The 22,704-nt window shown below is 48.9% G+C and overlaps 1 protein-coding gene and 1 non-coding gene across 2 annotated transcripts in view; one reads left to right on the top strand and one right to left on the bottom strand.

Annotated features, from left to right (window-relative positions):
* SMARCA4 (SWI/SNF related, matrix associated, actin dependent regulator of chromatin, subfamily a, member 4) overlaps positions 1-22,704 on the bottom strand; it is a 90,477-nt gene that overhangs the window by 49,505 nt on the left and 18,268 nt on the right. The window contains 14 exon segments of the mRNA XM_030300607.1: positions 6,759-6,816; positions 6,977-7,107; positions 11,826-11,871; positions 11,940-11,944; positions 11,981-12,148; positions 13,346-13,519; positions 15,011-15,184; positions 15,696-15,822; positions 18,093-18,351; positions 19,487-19,564; positions 19,567-19,584; positions 19,916-20,320; positions 21,132-21,221; positions 21,224-21,263. Coding sequence (XP_030156467.1) covers positions 6,759-6,816; positions 6,977-7,107; positions 11,826-11,871; positions 11,940-11,944; positions 11,981-12,148; positions 13,346-13,519; positions 15,011-15,184; positions 15,696-15,822; positions 18,093-18,351; positions 19,487-19,564; positions 19,567-19,584; positions 19,916-20,320; positions 21,132-21,221; positions 21,224-21,263 — 1,773 coding nt within the window.
* LOC115509563 lies at positions 823-939 on the top strand. Its single transcript, XR_003967427.1, has one exon. It is a non-coding gene; the product is annotated as a U5 spliceosomal RNA (small nuclear RNA).

Here is a 22,704-nt window from a genome sequence, read left to right as displayed (position 1 = left end):
AAGGTTCTGCCAGGGCGGCCAGGCCAACAGCACCGGCAGCTGAGTCTGATGGGGACGCGGTCATTTCGTAGCAGGGGGCACTGCCCCTACCAGCCGCTGGCACTGCTGAAATAAAGTGGGGTCGTTTGCCAGCTTTTCTACTTTGGTCGGGAAAGTGCATCACGGGCTGAGCCCGTGACCAGGTGCACAGAAAATGCAAAAGGACCCCACAGAAAGTAAAAGCCAGGGTGGACCTGAAAATGGCCTGAACCTGGAATGTGTTCCTTTATACATTCTATCCACCTGCCAGAGACAGAAGCTGTATCATTGGCTCAAGAGGTCCGAGCACAATCACTGCCTAATCACTGGATAACTACTAAGTTACAAAGGAACATGGCCTATTCCTAGGAAGCCAGAATTAAAAATGAAAATGAGAAAACAAAAAAATAAACTGAGCAGAGACACCAAAGGTAGCACACGCCACCAGAGCAAGAATTTCACAGATTTAGCCCAAGTAAGTTACTAAACAAACACCACCACCAAAAACCACCACCCAGGGGTGGGAGTCAGAATACAGCGTAGCTAAAAATAGGTTTCCACTAAACATTAGAAGACAAGCGAAAGAGGAAAGGGTGATTACAGTATTCAGTGAAAAAGCAAATGAACCTGTCTCTTTCCCCAGATGTTGAACTTAGCATATAATCTGTGAAGCAATTATTATTACAAATATGTTCAAAGAACCATGGGAAACCATCTTTAAGCACAATAAGTCAACAAATATAGAATCTCAATAAAAGACAGCAAGCCCCAAATTGGATGAAAAGCACGAAACTACCCAGCCAATACTCTGGTGTCTCTTCAGACTGTATAAATCTTTCGCCTTTTACTAAAGATTTCCGTGGAAACTACCCAGCCAAGAAGCTGAACAAACACTAAGGAGAATAAATATAAAGAGAGTTCACCATCAATCTGCTAAAAAAAAAAGCCAAGGACAAACAATACTGAAAGCAAGAAAGAGAAAAATGAACCATCAAGTACAGAGGAGCGTCATTACAATTAGTGGTTAAATTCTCATTTGAGACAGAGACCAGAAAGTAGTGCAAGGACACGTGCACAAGGAAAAAGGCTGTCAACAAAGAAATCTATGTCCAACTAAACTATCCTTCCAAAGTCAAAGCTTCAGAAATCATACTCCCAGATCTACCAAGGCTGAGGCAATTTGTTGCTAACAGACTGTAACTCAAACCCCAAGAAATAAAGAGCATTAAAAATGGTAAATACATGGATCAATATAAAAAGACTCTATAAATACATTTTCCTTTATTTCTTCTCTACTAACTTATTCAGACCAAATCATAAGATTCCATGCAGTATGAATTAGAAGCCTGCATTGTAGGGTTTAGAGCGTATGCAGGTGTAACATATGTGACAACAGAGCAGGAAGGAAGGGTAGCAAATAGAGCTACACTGGAACGTAAATTTCTCGATTTTACCAGAATGGAGATGGTATTAATCTGAAATATACTATGATAAATTAAGATGCATATTGTAATCCCCAGGGCTACTACAAAACAAATAACTAAAAAGGGACAGTGACAACTGAAATCTACAGAAGAAATTAAACGGTACAATAAAAAATATTGAACACAAAAGGCAGCAAAAAGAGGCACAGAGGAACACAAAAAGACCTAAGACCAAGAAAAGAAATAGCCAAATGGCAAATGTAAACACAGTCATATTGATAATTACATTAAATGTGACTAGTCTAAAATTCAATCAAAAGGCAGGCACTGTCACACTAGATCTAAAAAGCAAGATCTAGCTACCTGCTCTTTCAGATTCAAATGAACAGACAGGTTTAAGTAAAGAATGGAAAACTACAGACCACACAAACAAGCAGTAACCATAAGAAAGCTGGAGGGACTATACTAACATTGGACAAAACAGACTTCAAAACAAATATTACTGGGAACAAGGACAGATATTCAATAATGATAAAATATCACATATATCAGGAAGACAAAACAACTAAGTATATCTATCAATGGAACATGAAATACATGAAGCAAATCTGACAGAATTTAAAGGAGAACAATTCAACAAAAACAGAGATTTTCCCATTTCATCCTCAACAACATCATAACAACTAAACAAAAGTCAGCAAGGATATAGGAACCTGAACAACACTATCCACCAACTGAACTCTCATTTACAGAGCACTACACCCAAAAAAATGCAGAATCCTTTTCCAAGTGAACATGAAACATTCCATAGGATGCTGAGCCATAAAATGAGTCTCTGTAAATTTGAAAGAAAAATCATACAAAGTAATCTTACACCATGAGAAAATTATTTTATTTTATTATTATGTATTTATCGGGGTGGGGGGGTGGCGGCTCGTGCATGCACACAAGCAGGGGAGAGGAGCAGAGGGAGAGAGAATCCTAAGCAGCTCCACACTCAGCATGGAGTCTTACATGGGACTTGAGCCCACAACCCTGGGATCATGACCTGAGCCGAAATCAAGAGTCAGACACTCAAATGACTGAACCACCCAGGCGTGCGCTCCTACCACGAGAAAATTAAATTAGAGAACAAAAACAGAAAAACTCTTGGGGCACCTGAGTGGCTCAGTCAGTTAAGGATCCAACCTCGGCTCAGGTCATGATCTCATGGTTCGTGAGTTCCAGCCCTGCATCCAGCTCTGTGCTGACAGTTCAGAGCCTGGAGCCTGCTTCAGATTCTGTGTCTCCCTCTCTCTCTGCCCCCCCCTGCTCATGCTCTGTCTGTCTCTCTCGGTCACAAAAATAAATAAAAAACATTTAAAAAAATTAAAAAAAAAAAAAAAAGACCTAATGGTAAAGAAAAAAAAATCACAAGGGAAATTAGGAAATATTTTGAACTGAATAAAAACAGAAACAACATATCAAAATTTACGGGCTGTAGTTTCAGCAGTGCCTAAAGGGAATGTAACTTTAAACAAGTATACCAGGAAAACAAGTCTCAAATGCGTAAACTAAACTTTGACTACCAAAAAATGAAAGACAAATTACTGAATCACCAAATGAGCAATGAAAAAGAGATCACTATGAAACCACAGAAATACGATAAGGACATAAATTTCTGAAGCTGAGTCAAGAAATGGAAAAATTTGGAAAAAAAAAATCTTTAACAGCTAACTGTATCAGTAAATAAAAATCTTCTCACAATGAAAAGGCCAAGTCCAGATGGCTTCAGCAGTGATTCTACCAAATATGTTAAGATTAAGGATACCAAACTTCATGAACTCTTCCAGAAAGTACAGGAGAACATTTTCAATCCATTCTGAGGCCAATGTTAACTACAAAGTGAGACAAAAATGTCACAAGTAATTATAGACTAATATCCCGTGAATATAGACCCATAAGTCCTCAACAAAATAGTAGCCACACTGCGATACACAGGAAAGATTATACAACAGGACAAAGTAGGACTTATCCTAGGAAAGCAAGGTTGGTATACTATCTAAAAATTAACTTACATAATAAATCATATTAACAGGTAAGAAACGAAAATCAGACAAACAACTTAAAAGATAAAAAATATGAGACAAAATGGGGCACACCTGGGTGGCTCAGTTGGTTAAGCATCCGACTTCAGCTCAGATGATGATCTCACAGTTCGTGAGTTTGAGCCCCCCATAAGGCTCTGTGCTGACAGCTCATAACCTCACAGTTCCTGGGGTTAAGCATTGCTTTGGACTCTGCTGCTCAGGATTCTCTCTCTCCCTTTCTCTCAGCCCCACCTCTGGTCACGTGCACGCCCACGGTCTCTCTCAAACTAAATAAACTTAAAAAAAAAAAAAAAAAAAAAAAAAAATCCCCTGGGTGCCCGGGTAGCTCAGTTGGTTAAACGTCTGACTCTTGGTTTCAGCTCAGGTCATGATCTCACAGCTTCATGGTGGAGCCCTGCATCAGGCTCTGCGCTGGCAGTGTGGAGCCTGCTTGGGATTCTCTCTCCCTTTCTCTCTGTTACTCCTCCACTTGTGCTGTCTCTGTCTCTGTCTCTCTTATAATAAATAAACAAACTTAAAAAATCCAGGATAATTTTATTAAAAAAACCCCAAAAAACTAGCAAGCATTTTTGTAGTAACTGACGAGCTGACCCTAAAATTTATATAGGAACCTAAAGGATCTAGAATAGACAATCAAAGTCACAAAAGTGAAGGAATAACACTTACTATAAGCTACAATTATCAAGGTAAAGTGGTAGTCACACAAAGACATGAAGATTGATAGAAAAGAAATGAGAGGCAGAAAAACCCTTAATTTATCGTCAACTGATTTCCCACAGACTAACCAAAGAAGAAAGAGTGGTCTTTTCATCAAATGGTGCTAGATAAAATGGATATCCATACGCAAAAAAAAAAAAAATCTTAGACCTGTATCTCAGACCACAGGTGGCAGTCAATTCAACCATGACCTTAAATGTAAGAGCCTCAATTACAAAACTTTTAGAAGAAAATATAGAAGAAAAGTCTTTGTGACTTCAGAGAGTTCTTAGACGTAACACCAAAAGACCAATGCATGAACAAAAAAATTTGATAAACTGGGTTTCATTAAAATCAAAAATTTTTGCATCTGAAGAAACACTACTGGGGGTGGGGGGAGGCAAACTGGAGTGTCTGGGTGGCTCAGTCTTGGTTAAGCATTTCAATCTTGGTTTTGGCTCAGGTCATGATCTCACAGTTTGTGAGTTTGAGCCCACCCACATTAGGCTCTACGCAGACAGTAGATTCTTCCTCTCCTGTCTCTCTGCCCGCACCCTGCTCATGCTCTGTCTCTCTCAAAACAAAAACTTAAAAAAAAAAAAAAAAAAAAAAAGGCAAACTGACTAGGGAACTGGCAGAAGATATTGTAAATTACATATTTGGTAAGGAACATGTACCAAGAATATTAAAGAATTCTTGTAAAGAATTTAACTCAATGATGAGACAACAAACAACAAATTAATAACGGGCAAGAAATGTGAATAGACGTTCAACCAAAGAAGATACATGAATGGTGCATAAACATATGAAAAAAATGCTCAATGTTATTAGTTACTAGGAAAATGCAAATTAAGGCCACAGTGAGATACTGCTATACACCCACCAGGATGGATATAATCAAAAGGACAGATAACACCAATTGTGGACGAGAATATGGAGAAACTGGAACCGGTGAAATGGTATAACCACTTCAGAAAACAGTTTGGCAGTTTCTTAGAAAGGCAAACATAAACTTACCAACAGTTTGGCAGTTTCTTAGAAAGGCAAACATAAACTTACCGTATGACCCAGTAATCCCACTCCCAGGTATCTACCCAAGAGAAATGAAACCATATGTCCACACGAAGACACGTATGGAAACGTATGAAGTGTTTATCAACATTACTCATAACAGCAAAAAACGGAAACAACACAAATGCTCATCAGTTGGTGAGTGGATAAAGTGGGGTTCACCATACAATGGAACAGAACTCAGGAATAAATAGCAATGACCTCTTGATACACAAACAACGTGGATGAGCCTCAAAAACATTTTAGCTGAAAGAAGCCAGATACAAAATGCTACATGTTACTGGACTCCATTATATGAAATATGCAGAAAAGGCAACATCTACAGAGACAGAAAGTCAATCAGCAGTTTCCTAGAGCTGTAGGAAGTAGTCAGAACAAACTGTAAACCAGGAGGAAGGGGATTTTGTGGATTATAGGACATTCTAAGATTGGTGTGTGGTAGTGAATACACAAGTCTATAAATTTACTACAAATCACTGAATCGCAGCATTCCTCTTAAGGGCAGGGAGGGAGCGCTGTCCCAGGCCCTACACACAATAAACCCCGGATACCTCAAGTGGCAAGAAGGAGAGTAAAAACAGGACAAAACAAAAGATTATAGGTGAATACTATGTGGATTTCAGGTTGGGGGAAATATTTGAAGAGTGCTTTAAAAATCAGTAAAAAAAAAACCACTCGTAACTGATTAGAAATGGGCAAACGATGCAAAACACTCACAGAAAAAATCAGAACGGTTAGTTAACTTGAACAAAATGCTCCACTGTAACAGCAAAGAAATGCCTGTGAAAAGGTGGCAAAGCTTTTTAAGGCCCTGAAAAAAGCCTTTTAAGACACTTTAAGCCACAAGTGAAGGGGGAGTGACAGAGAGCCCCCATCTGGATGCTAATGATGGAGACGCCCCCTTATGAAACCGTTCCCTGAGTTATCCTTCCCAAGGAGGCAATCTGGAACGGAGAGGAATGAGGCTCTCCGTCTACAGCTTTGGCAACCAAGGAAATATCACCTCAACATGGCATAATTAAATGACTTAGAGAATTTACACAATAAATGCAACCATTTATGTTTCCAAAGAAGGAATTATAATGGGCGATAACGTACATGATCTAATGACCACAACTTCGCACGGATCTTTCTGGAGGGCGGGCTTCAAATGTTGAGCACTTGAAAGGCGGCTGGTACAGTTGAGGATGGGGAGTTTTAAATTCTATTTAATTTGATTAATTTAAGATTGAAAGAGTCACATGTGGCTAGGGGCTACCCTACTAGAAAGTGCAGCTCTAAAGCCCCAAATTTCAGCCAAGACTGGGGCCTCAGCTGCCCTGGGCCTGCTTCCTGCCCCACGCAGTGCCCACCCAGAGCAGGAAAGGATCACAATGCAAAGGGGTGACGGATGCCCAAGGTGTGGAAGTTACCACAACAAAGCACCGAGAGCCACGACGGCCAGGAAATGGACTCTTACCTCCTCCTCTTCTTCTGAGCCACTTTCTTCACTATCAGATCTTGGAGCTACTTCATACCTAGAAAAAACAGTCATGATTTATACATCTCCCTAGAACCCATAGGATTTACTTTCCTCAACAAACTGGCTTGTTCCTAAAGGAAAGCAAAATCACCCCCCAGCTGCCAGTGCCCCTGGAACGAAGCCAGCTCAGCATCTGAAAGTGAGGCCCCACTCACCCGGGGTTCATCTCAAGCCAGGCCTCTAGCTGCCCTGCTTTGGGGGCGTCTGTGCCCGTGAGGATCTTCCCGCTCTCGACGTGGATAACTTTCACGGGGAGGTCACTCATTTGGCTGGTCTCATCCAGAGGCTGAAAAAGAGTCACACGTGTAACCGGAGATTCTGTGGTATCCGTACCTCAGGCTTCTGCCAACTAGGGCCAACTGGGGAAGCGCCCTCCCAACTCCATGCCCCCCAAAATGGCACCAAACATGGCCGCTGGTTGTGAAAATGGATTAATGACATATTAATAATCCAGCAATAACACAGAATCACCGGATGACTGCTGCTTCCTCACGGTATTTCATTTTCAGATACGTAATACATTCACGTAGTTCAAAATCCGCAAGGGTACGAGGTGTGGACCCGCCCCCGCCCCCATTCTCCCCCCCCAGGCCCCATCTGACAGCTCTCTGCACAGGTGCCTACCGGTGTCTGTTTCTCATGCACCCTTACAGACACACAACCCTTACAGAAGACACAACGATTCATTTCTCTCCCTTTATACACAAATGACTACATTATTCGCATTCTTCTGGCCCTTGAGTCTTTCAACTGATACTACCTTTGTAGACCTCCTCAAATATCCTCATCCTTTTCTGTTAAACAGCTAACTAGAATATTTGAAAAACAAAACAACTACCTTCCTCTTACCAACAAATACGGAATTTCTCAGTTTCTCATTTTGAGATGTCAACATTGGAAGAACATTTCCCCCCTCCATTTGCTCCTTCGAATCTCCCGGAGAAAACCTCCAGGAGGAGGAGGAGGTTCTTGTTTAAACTTTTGTTTGCATCTTCCAGGAACTGATCCCCGCCCCCCTCGGCCCTCTAAGTGTCACACTCACCGTCAACATGGCCCACACTCTAGGTAGAGATGAGCTTTCTAGGTAGAGACTGTGACCAATCTCCCCCTCAAAGCTGCCCGCCATGGAAGGTGACAGTAACCACCTGTCACATGAATAGGCTCTGTGGACTGCCTGCATCAGTCCCAATCAGTGACTTTCACCCCCCAAATGCTCCCCAGGAGTGGCTAACAGGGCTGACGCCTGCACTTCTCCCTACCCCCAAATTCTGATTCAACTGCTCTGGGCCTTTTAAAAAGCCCCCAGGCAATTCATATGTGCCGAGGCTGAGAACCACTGGCTGAGATCAAACACAAGTCACGGTCACCACTGAGAGATGCTACTGTAAGCAAATAGGAGGCGCGGCCACAGGTTACCCAACAGAACTCCCTTTACTGCACTCTTCTGCCCTAGGACTTTTTCCCCTGAATGCCCCACATGGCCTTACGAAGGCTTTCTGCCGTAGTAAAATGCCAGCCCACATTCTCAAAATTTCAATATAACATTTAAGATAAAATCTCATGAAGTAAATACGTATCTGAGTTCATTGCCAGTCACTCCCATCAGGAATCTGGCCTACAGGAAAAAGTATGCATCTGCTATGGACTGAATGGTGTCACCCCCACCTTGCCCCCAAGAATTCGAATGCTGAAGCCCCAACTTTCCAGTGTGGCTCTACATGGAGATGTGGCCTTTGGGGGGTAATGAGGGTTCACTGAGGTCACAAGGGTGGGACCTTCAGGATGGGACAGTGCCCCCGTAAGAGACAGCAAACCTTGCTCTCTCGCCTCATATGGGGACACAGCAAGAAGGCAGCCATCTATAACCAGGAAGAGAGCCCCACCAGGAACCGACCTTGCTGCACTTTGATCTTGGATTTACCGCCTCTAGAACCGTGAGAACGTAAGTCTGCTATTTAAGCCAGCCAGGCCATGGTGTTTTGTAAGGGCAGGCCAAGCTGCCCAGGAGAGAGCATCAGAAGGTACCGTACAAGAAGGCTCTTCACAACAGCATGTGCCACAGGAGTAAGGGAACATGGGAAAGAGCCACCAGTAGGGAAGGAGCAGGGGGTGGTACATCAGGACCAAGCAGTGCAGGACCTTCCAGACAGCTACGAATAGGAAGCAAACTAAACTACCAATCTGAAAGCTGAATGAGATTCCAATTCATCGAAATGATAAAATTAAAACAGAATTAATGGCCTGATATGGACAGTGGCCCAAGACACTCTGCTAAATGGAAAGAGTCTAGCTTAATGTCCAGATTGCCCCAAGTGGTCTTACAACAACCCAAAAAAGGACACAGGCATAAAGATTCCTGGAAGTGCAGGGAAGACCAACCAGGGCTCAACATGCAGGCTCATGAGAGCAGGTGCCACAGGGGCTTCTGCTTCTCATCAAACCATTTAGATATTTTCTGCAAGAAATACTACATTTCGGCAACACCGCAAAGAATAAGGAGAGCGTGTGAGAGCTAATGTGGGAAGACGTCAGAGACAGAATGCAAAGCTGGAAAAAGAAAACCATCTGGTGGCTCACATACAGAAAAGGCCCCAAAGCCAACACCCCAACGCTTACTCACACTTTTGCTCTGGGAGGTGGGAGTGAGGAGGGCGTGGGGGCGGGCGGCGGGAAAGGAAACGCCTCTTATTTACGTCTGTCCCTTTTAAACGTCTGTCCCTTTTAAACGTCCTTCTCCCAAATGGGAGTACTGAGTGAGAATGGCTGCTTTTGGGAGGCGGGTAGGAATGTGGTAGAAAAACGGTGCGTGGGGACAGCAGCCCCTCCCTGAGTGGGCCACTTTGCACAGTTCTGACTTTTAAAAGCAGGCTAGTCACGTTTCACATACGAAATAAATGATGAGTAAATAAGTAAAACCAACAAGGATGGGGGAACCCACACTAATGGGAGCACAGAGAAAAACTAATCCAAGTAACTTTCAGGGTGGGGTGGCGCAGAGCAGAGAGAGAGGGAGAGAGGAGGAGAGAGGGAGGAGAGAATCTCAAGCAGGCTCCAAGACCAACGCGGAGCCCAACGTGGGGCTTGATCTCATGACCCTGGGATCATGACCTGAGCCAATATCGAGTTTGATGCTCAACTGACCAAGCCACTCAGACGCCCCCTCCAAGTAACTTTCAAAGCAGTATTTGAAGCACACAATTTCAGGCTGAATAGCTCCAAACACAAACTAAAGTAGCCAGGAGGTTTCCTTTGCAGAAGGGTGCAAGTTAGCAATTCTGAATTACTTCCTGTATGTTCTAAGACTGAGCAAATAAGGAAATATAGCATGGCTAATGGAAGCCAGGTTTCAGGCTGTTACGGTATGGAAAAAGAGAAGGATTACACACAGAAGTATCCATGTGAACTGAAGGCTCTGAATATATAGAACTAGTGATGCAGATATAAACTGATTTCCTAGATCTTTTTGCTAAGAGGGTCCAGAAGCAATGACAACCTGTACCAATAATCACATCTAAAGAGATCTTGATGGCCTCCTAGCTGGCTCAGTTAGTAGAGCATGCGACTCTTGATCTCAGGATCGTGAGTTCAAGCCACACTTGGGCGTAGAGCTTGCCAACTTACCTTACTTACGTATAGAATAAACAGAAATAGAGACAGAGAAAGAAAGAGAGATCTTGTTTTTTCACATATTCTTCTCTGGTAAAAAGAACCAAGGCACCGTGGAGAAATGACTGACTTCCAGGGTTTGGGCAGAGAAAGCAGAAGATGAACTTGGGCCATTTCAGTGTGCAAGAAGTAAGGAAGCCCTCAAAAGATACGTGAGCCAATCTGAAGGGGCTCCTACTGGCCCAAATTCAAACAATCTGAACTTCAAGATAATGACCGTAAGGATTAAACTAAAACAGAATCCTATGAGTTGGTACAAGGGGTTGGCAAACTGTTCCAAGAGCCACAGAGGAAAGAAGACAAAAGCTTTTCCTTCCTGTAGAAAGTCATCTACAAAATGCAGAAGAAATCAGGGTGGAGGGGGGGAGCAGGAAATCACCATAACGTAACCATCATGGCAAAAACGGATACAGGCGGAGGTCATTAATGGATACAGAAGCTAGTGGGTAGAAGTTTGAGGAGTTAAAATTGTTTAAAGAGCCTCCAGTACCTCCCCAGAAGGTACTTAATAATCACAAAATGAGAAACTAACTTTTTAGCAGAGATGCCCGGGCAGACACCAAGGGATCAAGGTCAATGTCACCAGTGACTGAAGAAGTCTACGTCATGCACTCTCGACGTGACGCACAGAGAAGAACACAGCGTCACTTCTGGGTCTTGTTGCCAAGAACACATAACCTGAATCTAACCAAAAGGGAAATAGCAAGTCAAACCCAAATTAAAAGCCATTATTGGAAATACTTGGCTTGTTCTCTTCGGAAATGCCAAGGTCAGAAAAGGCTAAGAAGTGAGGAGCTGTTCAAGATCAAAGGAGACCAGACAGACCGTCACCGAATGAGACGCTCGGCCACAGAGTCGCAGTGAAGGACACTAAAGGGACAGCTGGCCAAACCTTAACAAGAGCTGTGGATCTGATCATAGTATTATTGCATCCATGGAAAAGACAGACCTTGTTTTTAGGAAATATAGTGGGGGGTAAAGGGCTGTCCCGTCTGCATCTCCCAAACGGTTTCGGAAAAAGTGGTGTGTGAAACGGGGAACCCAGGTGAGGACTAGGCAGGAATCCTGTGGCCTGTAATTATGAGAGAGTGAAAACTGAAAAACAATGGCATGTGCAAAACAAAAAGTCTGGAAGCAAACATACCCAGGAGTTAACCACGTACCCTCCTGGGGGTGGGGTTGAGGAGGGGTGGGACGTGGCAGGGAACAGATGTGGATTCTTACCACTGTCACATAGAGCTCTGGTGAGCTTTAAACAGCTATAAAAATGTAAAGGAGGAAATAGATCGAAGCTCCCAGGGCTGGGCTGGCATTTCCAGGAAGCCCCTGATTCCTCACCTCGCCATCAGGTCCGATTGCAGGCGTCTGTCCTTCTGCGTTTTGCCTTCTGGAAGTAAAGAGAGAGACACGGTCACTCCCTGCCTGGGGAGGCAGCGGCACCCGCACCAAGACGGCTGCTCGGGTCCCATCAGGAGGGCAGGCACGGGGCCCACCTTCTTTTTCTTTTTCTTCTTTTTCTCCTTGGCGACCTGGGCAGCCTTGTGCTGCCGCACCAGCTCTGTGAGGTTCGCCACGTACTCGTCCGTCTGCTGCAAGAGGTAGGCCAGGCGTTTGTCCTTTTTCTGGTCGATGAGCTTGCGGTAGCCCTCCTCATCTTCAGCCTGCAGAACGGCAAGGTTATGGAGTTTGCTTGCAAGAGACACATGCTCGTCCATTAGCGCCCACGGCAGGGAACCCGGGGTCAAGAAGGCCACTGGGGGTTGCTAACCGGCAACCAGCCCGCACTAAGGGAGTGTTGGGCCTCCACCACGGCCGTGCTGCATACACACCCTCCACGTAGCTATCGACTCCCCCTTCAGTATTTCTTCAACCTCTACCCAGGGTGGACCCTGAGGGGGCCTGCTAAACAGACATGCTTCTGCCAGAGGTCATCTGAAAAGGCCAACAGCAAGTCTTGGCCCCTGTGTCCACAGATACACCCCAAATCCAACACTCTCTCTGGTCTGGGCCATTTTACCGTCACAGACGCGTGCAGCAAGCCCCTTCTGGCTTTCTGATAATAAACCTGATCATGTCACCCCCAGTTTACAGCCTCCTGTGGCTCCCACTCACGCTCAGAATTAAATCTAAAGCCTTCCTCATGGCCTACAAGGCCCAACAGGACTGCCCTAGGGACTCTGGCATCACTCATGCCCTCACCACGCTATTCTAAGGGCTGCCTGCTGTGCCTCGCACTTGGCTTTCTGCCACTTCAGGCTCTTAACCTTGGTTCCTCTATCCCTGGGAGGCACTTCATCCAGGGAGTCATGCCCACCCTCCCAGAACACCCCATAAACCCCCACTCCCTCGTCCTGCCTCTTTCTTGTCAGTGTACTTCACACCATCCAAAATGATCTAGTTGGTTCCGCCTGGGCACCTGCCTCTAGGCCAGTGGGGGCAGCCGTGAGGGTAGGGACTGCACGCTTCTTACTCCTGTGGCCATGTACCTAGAGCAGTGCCTGCCAATATGCCCAGCTGGAGAATCGCCTCTGAATAGCCAGACACAAAGGGTGGGACGGAGGACAGGGATCACATCGGTCACTCTCGAACCTGGAGTCGGTGCCCCCTCCCTTTTCTGGGGAGAACACAGAGCCACCAGCTAACCAGCCTAAGGTCTTCTGATCACTGGTGGAATGAAGAGGCAAAGGTCTCAGACCAGGTCTCTTGGACGCCCAAACCCAAGCCCGTTCTTTCTCTCTGTCCCAGCGCTAACTCGACCAGTCAACCGCCTCAGCAGAACACAGGGTCTTCGATCCCTGGTGTCTGTCACACCCAAAGCACACACAAAGGGACACAACGTCACAAAGGCAGGACTTTACCATGAGCCTCCGCATTCTCTCTTTCTCAATCCTTTCGTTTTCCTTCTTCTGTTCCCTCTCCGTGTTGGCGTGGTACGTGGCCACAGCCTTCGTGAGTTTCTGGATTTTGCCTGTGACCGATCTGTGATATTCTTTGAAATCCTTGGCATGCTGCAGAATGCTGTTGAGGTATTCCTGCAGGAACACACAGAAAAGAGGACTGGCTATTCCACAGGCTCACTACAGTGTTGCCCCAGCCGAGACAAAACTTTAAAGGCAGTTGGTTTAAAACCAAGAGGACGTAACCAAAACAGTACCAGGACACCGTCTGCCTATGCGGTTCGGCGTTCTCTGGACAAGGAAACACTCCATGCCGGTGACCGGTGGGAAGGGCCCTCCCTCGTGTACAACAGGGCAAGCCGCCTTGCTGGAGCCACCTGGCACTGAACGTAACCACTTCGAAATGCTCTGACCCTCCAACCAATTATTCCACTGCCAGGAATTTACTTTAAGGAAAACGAGCAGATATTGGCCAAAAGAATTAAAATACAAGAATGCCCAGTTTAGCGTTCTCTTTAACACTGGAAGGTTGAGAACATGCTACCTGTGCCCGAACAGGAAAATGGTTGCATAAATTACTGGATGCTGGACACACTAAGGAACACAACATACGTGTTAAAAATCATGCTTCCACAATACTTAGAACAACGTGTGTACGTATTTGTTTACAGGTGGCTACTTAACTTCTGATTATTCTGTGCACACACAAGAAAGCTACCTGGAATGATATATACCAAAAACCCTTGCTAACAGTGGTTGCCAGTGTTAGATAGGGAGTAAAGAGCTTTAGAAAATGTAAATGAGCAAATGGGGCGCCTGGGAGGCTCATTCGGTTAAGCATCCGACTCCTGATTTCAGCTCAGGTCATGACCTTGTGGTTTGTGAGTTCAGGCCCTGCGTTGCACTCTGCGCTGGCAGTATGGAGCCTGCTTGGGATTCTCTCTCCTTCTCTGCCCCTCCCCCACCCTCTCTCTCGCTCTCTCAAAATAAAATTTAAAAAATTTACCAAAAAAAAAAAAAAAAGGAAATGAGCAAATAAACAGAATCATCCCCACATCCTACTCCACACAGATTTGGTCTTCCTGACTGATCTTGTGAAAGTAAAGTCAGATCACGGCCTCCTCTGCTCAGGACCCTCCATGGCTCCCCCTCACTCAGAGCAAAGGCCCAAGTTGTGCCCTCAGCCCATAAGCTCTGCCCGTCACCCCCCATCCTCCCCGTCTCCCCACCCTGGGATCCCTGCTGGCCAGAGAACACAGGGCACATTCCAGCCCCAGGGCCTTTGCATCTTCCCCTGGATCTGCAAAGTTGCTTGCCCACATGTCCCTGTGGCTACCCTCCCTCAGGTCTCCACTCAGACCCACACTGTGTAAACAGCCCCTCCGTCACCCTCCATCCACCCCTGCTTTACGCCTCTTCATACTCCACCACCTCCAACGTGGTATATGTGATTATGGCCCGTCCTCCCACTGCCGTTTGGTTTTGTCCACGGACATACTCTCGGTGCCCAGAATACCGTTACGGCGAACAGAAAAGACAAACAGGCAGCACGCTCAGACACAAACCAAACGAGACTCCACAGCGTGCAAGCTCAGCCGAGCCTCGCGCTGGGTGGGGACCCCGCACCTGGTGCTTCTGCCGGCGCTTGCGCTCCTGCTCGATCTTCTGCTGCTTCTCCAGCTTCTCGGTGATGCGGGCCTCGCGCAGGGACTGCCGCTTGCTGCGCTTGTAGGCCTTGGCATTGAGGGCCGTCTCGAGGGCGGTGTCCCTCCTCATGCACACCACCACCTCCTGTCGCAGCTTGAGGAAGACAAGACGCGCACAACTCCGTCAGGTCCACGAGTAACTACACATCCCAAGCTAGACAGAACGCTGCCCTGGATTTCCGGAAGGATCCTTGCTAAGTGCCGTCTGGAGGGGGCCCATGGGTAGCGCAAGCACAGGTCAGGAGACAACTGCTTTTGGACACCCAGCAGAAGGTTCTCTCACACCTTCAGAGGTCTCCAGCTTCGCCTATCGTCAATCCCACAGAAAATACTTCTTACGGGTCATTCAAAATTAAAGCACCCTCAGAAACAGGCCCATTTTTAAGTCTACTGTTTCAAAATGCGACGTGATGTCTTAGGGAAGACGCACAACTACTCATCCCAAGAACGGCTACTGTCCCACCGCTGTGCAGGAGAGATGCGCAGCCAGCTAATGAGGACGCAAGGACACTGCTGCTCTCAACGTCAAGGCGCATTTAATAACTGCCTGGCAAGCAGGAGAAAAGGCCCTTTTCCTCAAGCAGCGGGCCTGCACCTGTGCCCACCTGCCTCTGGAAGTTCAGCAGCCTGAGGGCCTTGAGCTCAATAGTCGCTTTGGTTCGCAAATCCCCGGCCAGGGACCCGGGAAGGTTTTCAAGTTCCTGAATTCGGTGTGCGATTCGAGCCTGCAGCCTGGGATACAGAGACGGAAGAAAAGAGCAGTGATGAGAGATCTTGTCTATTCACGGGAGCTCCTCTGTTCCCTCTCTTTAAAGGTGGAGCTTCAGGAGAACCTACCTCTCAAGGAAGGCAGATCCCGGTGATGAGACAAGAAATAGCTCAATAAAGGACGCCAGCCAGAAACCAGAACCTGACAGGGCACACCTGCCTTCTGACATCCCAGCAGTGTGAGCGGCTTATGGAGGCAGACCAGTGTCTCTACCCCAGCCCTGGGTCTCTAATTCGCCTAGGGAGAATGCGCAGAGCAACCCTACAGGCTTCGTCTTAAAGTTCAAATGCGATAATCCCCCTTCTCAGTGTTTCGCATATTTATTAAGCACCTACTGTGTGCCAGGGACTGACCCAGGTGTTAGACCTCAGCACCAAACAAGACTAACAGGGATATTTGTTATTCTCATAGAGCTCACAAGCTTATCAACGAGACAGGCCATAAAGCAGTTAAAAATGTTTACACTAATTCCAGAGAGTACCATGTACTCTGAGAAGGGAGCTGGAAGTGAGGGAGGTGGACAGGGCCACTTTGGGCAGGTGACCTCAGCAATTAGGCCTAAATTAGCCAAAGAATCAAGCCCAGCCTCTGTAAAGGCCCTGGAGCAGTAATGAGTCTAACTTACTCAACAGGAAGAGGAACAGGGAGAGTGGAATAGGCAAGGACAAAGCCTCGGGCAGGGACTAAAAACAAAAAGGTGCTTCCTGGATGGGCAATGGGACACTAATGGCAGATTTGAACCTGGGGAAGAGATCTAAAGAAGTCACTTCGAAGAGACTTCACACTGCCGTGTGGCAAACAGGCTGCACCACTGAGGGTGTATAGGTGGGGCAGACCAGGTGGCTGCGTCCACAGTGTGAAGAAGGCCACCAGTTCCTGGGACGGAGGAGGAAAGCTGAGATGAGGACACGGAGGGTGAGGGAGGGCGAGCGATAGTCAAGGGGCTGTAGGGTCTGGCCCAATGAGCTGCTGCCGGGTGCATGGAACAGAGACTGGAAGGAAACGGTGGGGGGGAAGGACAGGAGGACATCCGGAAAGGCCACGTTTAAGCTGTCTAAATGCAGCTGGAGGGGAGGTGCCTGGGTACAGGGGTGGGAGCTCCAGAGCACATCACAGCTGGGGAGGCATTCTGGAGACTGTTATCGGGCAAAGATTTCCTGATACATCTGGGGATTACGGCGAACGAGGCCCAGCCCTCCCTCATGGAGCTTACGTTCGTCAAGGGAGGACAGCCCTGAATAAGTTATCAATGCAATGGAAAAAAGGGGGAGGGAGGTACAGGGTGCTCAGGAGGCAAATCTGAGGTGCCCCAGCAGGATGGGATAGAGTGATTCAGACCTGCCGTGTGCCTGGCACCGCAGCCAGCCCCTGGCACCCAGAAGGCCTTGGCAAAGCAGCCAACAACTAGTGATGTTTGGGAAGGGCCCATCACAAAGCTTGACCGGTTGCTTGTGGAGTGTTCATGAGCTGAACATCAGCAAGGAGAAACGGGCACTTCCATTCCCACACCTACTGGGACAGCCTCTGCAGAGGGCCATTTTGCAGACTCTCAGAAAATTTCCCTGCATGTGTCCCCCATACCCAAGCAATAGCAGTTTTATGGATTTATTCTGACACATGTGCATACAGTACTGTTTTAACAAAAGATTGGGGGCGGGGATTCAAAACAACCTGACATCCCTTATTACGGCTGAATAAATTATGATATAGCCCCCAGGTAGATACTATGCGTGCAAAAAAGGAAACCTCACTGGGGTACCTGGGAGGCTCAGTCGGCTAAGTGTCTGACCCTTGATTTTGGCTCAGGTCATGATCTCACAGTTCATGAGTTCAAGCCCCACATCAAGCTCTGCAATGACAGTGTGGGCCTGCTTGGGACTCTCTCTCCCTCTCTCTCTGCCACCCACCCCCCACAAAGCACACACTCACTCTCTCTCAAAATAAATAAACTTAAAAAAGAGAGAAAGAAAGAAAAGCTCACTTTGTACAAACAAAGAATGATCTAAGCTATGCTCCCACGGACGAACGGCATGCACGCCATGTAGTATCTGGGACCACAGGGCTGCCCAGGCATTCACCGGATTTCTCTGGAAGGATATGTACTTATACAGAGAACCAGGCAGCTGGTGACAGCTCTCTGGTCACATACCCCACTGGCTTTCAGAACAGTGAGCCAAACTGACATGCATCAGGGCCGCCCCGAGTGAGGGGCCCCAGGCAGCCGCTCCCTCACCTGTACTCCCGCTCCTGCAGGATCTCCACAGGGTCCAGGCCCCGCGGCTTCTGGATGGGGGTGATGCGGCTCTGCTTCTGGTGCAAAGGCACCATGGGGGCAGGCTGGGCAGGCTGCCCCGGCGACTGTGTCTGGGGCGGCATCACCGGGGAGGCGGCGGGCGGGACGGCAGGGGGCGCTGGTGAGGGGCGGCCCGTGGGCTGTGGGGGGATCAGCTTCTGAGGTGTGCTCGTGGGGGCAGCAGCATTCGCCATGGGTCCTGGGGGCGGTGGGGGAAAGAGGGGTCAAGCGGCGAAGACAGAGCTTTGAATTCTGGCTCGATTCCAGGGATAAATGAAGAGCCTGCCGGGCACTCCCTGCCCTGGCGACAAGCTCGTCCCCGCGGTTGACTAAGCCCTCAGCCCGTGCAGGCTGCCACGCTGCTTCCTGCTCAGGGGTCTCACTCCCTCCTGCTTCCTCTAAATCTCAGCGTATGTGCCCCTTCCCGAAGGCACGCCTGCTCAAGCACTGCTCACAGGTTTGGTCTTGCCGCGTATGGCCTCCTAGGACCAGAAGTTTCTGGACTGTCATCCGGTGCCAAAGGAAGCCTACTGAGGCAATTAGCTCTTCAGTGCCCATCACTAAACCTCGTCCTTCGAGAGGACGAGGAATGAGTCCGTTTTGCCCATGCTTCATCCCAACAGATGCGCCTCTCCAATACTTAAGACCACGTTTTACACAGAACACAGAGACTGCGCACACAAGAAATGGAACCCTGAGCCACCCTGTCACCTGCCTGCCTCCCACAGCACTGGGGGATATTCTCAGGAGGCCAGGGGATCACACGTGGCCTCCAGGCTCGGAGGCCCAAATTCTGACGGCTGGTATTCATGGCTACAGCAATGCCGCCCCACAGCTCGCTGCAGTCATACAATGGACTCGCTCATCAGTACCCTTCTCTTCTTGGTAAAGACAGCCCAGGATCACCATGACCCACAGGACAAGGTGGGGTGGGAATCATGCAGTGGAACCAAACTTAAACCTCTGGGAACGGACCAGGGACGGATAGACCCAAGAAGGCAGAAAGAAGCAAGGACTTGGGGCGCCTGGGTGGCTCAGTGAGTTAAGTGTTTGACTTCAGCTCAGGTCATGATCTCCTGGTTTGTGAGTTTGAGCCCCACATACTGTCAGCATGGAGCCGGCTTGGGATTCTCTCTTTCTCCCTCTCTCTCTGTCCCTCCCCACTCATGCTCGCTCTCTCTCAAAATAAATAAATAAATAAACTATAAAAAAATATATTTAAAACAAAGAAAACTAAAAGGCAAGGACTTGTCCTCAGCCCCTCTCGGGTTCTGCATGGCGCAAGCTCGTGAAGAGCAGGGAACAGGCATGCCACCAAGACAGAGGAAACTTACCTTCAGGCCAAGGCTTGGGAGGCCCTCCGGGGGGCTGACCTGGCATCCCAGGGGGCACACCTGAGGGTCCTGGGGGGGCATGTTGGGCCCTCCCATACCTGCACACGGGGAGAAACAAGAGAATAAAAGGCATCCTGTGTTTATGCCCGCATCCACCCCACGGGCAGTCCTGGCTCCAGGGGACACAGCCAACAACAGCCCCTCAGTGTGGACGAGAGGTCAGGGTGGGGGGAGGAGAGCGGAGAGGCGGCGGGAGGAACTTGCATCGCGCTGGCAGCCCCGCCTGCCCGAGCGCCGAGTGCTGACGCCGCGCTGTCTCTGGGGGTACGCATGCGGGCAGCACGGCCCAGGTCGGCTGACACTGCTGCCCCATCCCGGTCGGTTCGCTCAGTCCCCCCTACCCCGAGCGCTGTGGACGGTGGGTCTTACCGTGAGGCCGGCTGTAATTTGGAGGTGCTGGTCCCGGACCTGGCCCGGGGCCGGGGCCGGGGCCGGGGCCGGGTCCCGTTGCGGACACAGAGGGTGGAGGTAGCGTTGGCATCTGCTGCTGCATCCCAGGCATCGGCCGCTTCCCCTGCACCGCCATCTGCAGGTGGTCGGGGAGGGGCTGGCCCCTGGCCAGCATCTTGTAGGCCATGATCTGGGCTCTGAGCTGATGCAGCTGGTTCTGGTTAAACGGAGTCGGGCCCCGGTTCTGCTGTCCCAAAGCCTGGGGATCGGCGCCGTCCAGCGGGGCCCCTCCTGGCCCAGACGACATCTGTGGGCCTGAGGATGGGCCGCTGGCTGGAACCGGACTGGAGGCGTGCTCGGAGCCACCCAGAGGGGAGGGGTAACCTGTGGGGCCACGTGGATCCAAGTGGTCACTCGGCAACACACATTCTAGGACGTCTAAGGCAAAGACGGCAACCTTTCGGCTGCGCTGACACCAGCTCCTGTCTCAAGACGGGGGTGGCCAAGGGACTCTACTCCTGTGATTCAAATGACAAGTGCCCAGAGAGAGGACACGCGCTGGCAGCCTGACCAGCGGCCGGCACAACTGGTTTGGCGTTGGCTCAGCTTTCAGCAAGTCGCCAAGGGTCAATGCTGGGATGTTACACAGATCCAGGCCTCCCTCAGGCCCGCCCCCTGCCCCTCAGCTAGGACAGAATGCTCCTCTGACCCCCATGTAGAGCCCCTGGGCGCAATGAGCTTCCCACCGATAAGAGGAAATCATATACTCCATCAATTCTCAAGCTGCCCTGTTCAGAAAAACTACCTGGAAGGCTTGTTAAAACAGAGCCCCACCCCCACCCTAAGATTCTGTCGCAGAAGCTAAAGTGGGGCCCGGGAAGGTGTATCCTTAATATGCTCCTGGGTAGCTTGGGAGCTGCCAGCCCGAGGCGCCCACTCTGCTCAGCCCCCATCTAACCTCCAGTGCTTCACATGGATCCACCCCTTTGGCGTCCCCACTCCCGGGGCTGCTCAAAGACAGACTGGCCTGAGACGGGCACACAGCCAAGCCCAACCCCAAGCCCAACAGTCTCCCAAGGGCTGAACTGTCCTGGGTCTACCCTGTTGGTGCCTACGGGAGACCCAACTAGAAAAATGACCTCAGGGCACCCAGGGGGACAACACATACAAGGAAAGAAGAGTAATCAAACGGTACCTTGGGAGTGCTGGTCCATGGGGCTTGGCGGGGGCCCCATCCCTGCGTGGGCCCCCGACCGCATCCCCATTCCCTTCATCTGGTTGTAGCGGGATCATCCGACATGCCCTTCTCGTGCATGGACTCCATTGGCTGTAGAGGGACGATGAAAAGGCAAGATCAGCAAGAGGGAACAGGAAGAGGGCAGGAGGCAAAGGGCCACCCGAGAGAAGTTCACTGCTACTGAAAATGTCCACCCAGGTCGCCATGGTATATACTGAGTCGCCAACGTGACCAAGCAGCTTAGGTCCAAGCTACGGTCCCGATACCTACACTAAGTGTCAAGTAGATGCATGAAGCAATTTGTCACACAGCGATGGCTGACCACCTAGGCGGCTAGAGGTCTGGAGGTGAAGGGACAGATGGATCAGGATGCCAGAGACAGTTTCAGATGGCCAAAATCCCATGAGGAAAGGACATGAGCTCCTGGTGAGGAGCTGTTTATGACTGGGACACCAAGCTCCCCATTAATTGTCACAAGAGACCTGGTGACAAGTCTTTGGATCAGGAATCCTCTTCCTTGGGAGACTGTAAGTCAGAGGGACAAACAGAAATTTCTGCCTAGAAGTATGGTACACTACACTAGGTGTCCTCGCTGATCTGAGATCAGCCTCCAGCCTACTAGTTGGGAGGAAAGCTGTCTGTGGCATGGTTCCATCCCTCCTGAGAGGCACATCGGTCCTCTGTTGGAGCGATGATGCCCATTTCCCTCAGCACTAAGTACTTCCCCTATTGCAATAGCTGGTGAAGGGGACATCTTCCGGGACCCTTCCAGGACACTGCTAGGCCCTGACTGGCCCAAATATCCCAGTCCTCCGGGAACAGTCTAATGGGGGGCCCAGCTGACTACAACTCAGTGTGTGCCATGAGAGAAGGAAGATGGGAGGAAGAGAGGGTGCTTGGCTGGGACCACGAGGAGCAGCTTCAGTACGCAGGAAGAAGGTGCAACCCTCGGGAAGCGAACTTCTCCGCAGACGAGAGTGTCCCGCCACCCCTGGGCCCTGGCTCCTAACACTGTGCAGGACAAATGGTAGGTGTGGGGTGTGGGCCAGTGATAAGAGAAAAAAAAAAACCAAAATTGGCAGAGAGGGAAAGAGGAGGCTGTGCTGGAGAAGCCAGACTAAATCAGTGAGGGGAGGGAGAGGGGCTGGTTCACCAACAGCTTCCCAGAAGTGACAAGAAAAAATACTGTGCCAGAAATGTGTGGGAGGGGCACCTGGGTGGCTCAGTAGGTTGAGTGTCCGACTTTGGCTCAGGTCATGATCTTGGGGGTTCATGAGTTCGAGCCCCATGTCGGGCTCTATGCTGACATCTCAGAGCCTGGAATTGCTTCGGATTCTATGTCCTCCCTTTCTCCCGCCCCTTCCCTGCTCACACTGTCTCTTCTCTCAAAATAAATAAACATTAAAAAAAATAAAAATAAAAACGTGTAGGAGATGGGAAGGCAGGGAGGACCCAGAGGGACAAGATGGCTCTGCCATGGACACAGTGAGGGACCATTTCTCCGAGAGCCTACTTCCTCATCTGTAAAATG

The sequence above is a fragment of the Lynx canadensis genome, chromosome A2, assembly GCF_007474595.2.
Source record: "Lynx canadensis isolate LIC74 chromosome A2, mLynCan4.pri.v2, whole genome shotgun sequence".
NCBI classification, from domain to species: Eukaryota; Metazoa; Chordata; class Mammalia; order Carnivora; family Felidae; genus Lynx; species Lynx canadensis.
This window is presented reverse-complemented; position numbering and strand designations above follow the sequence as displayed.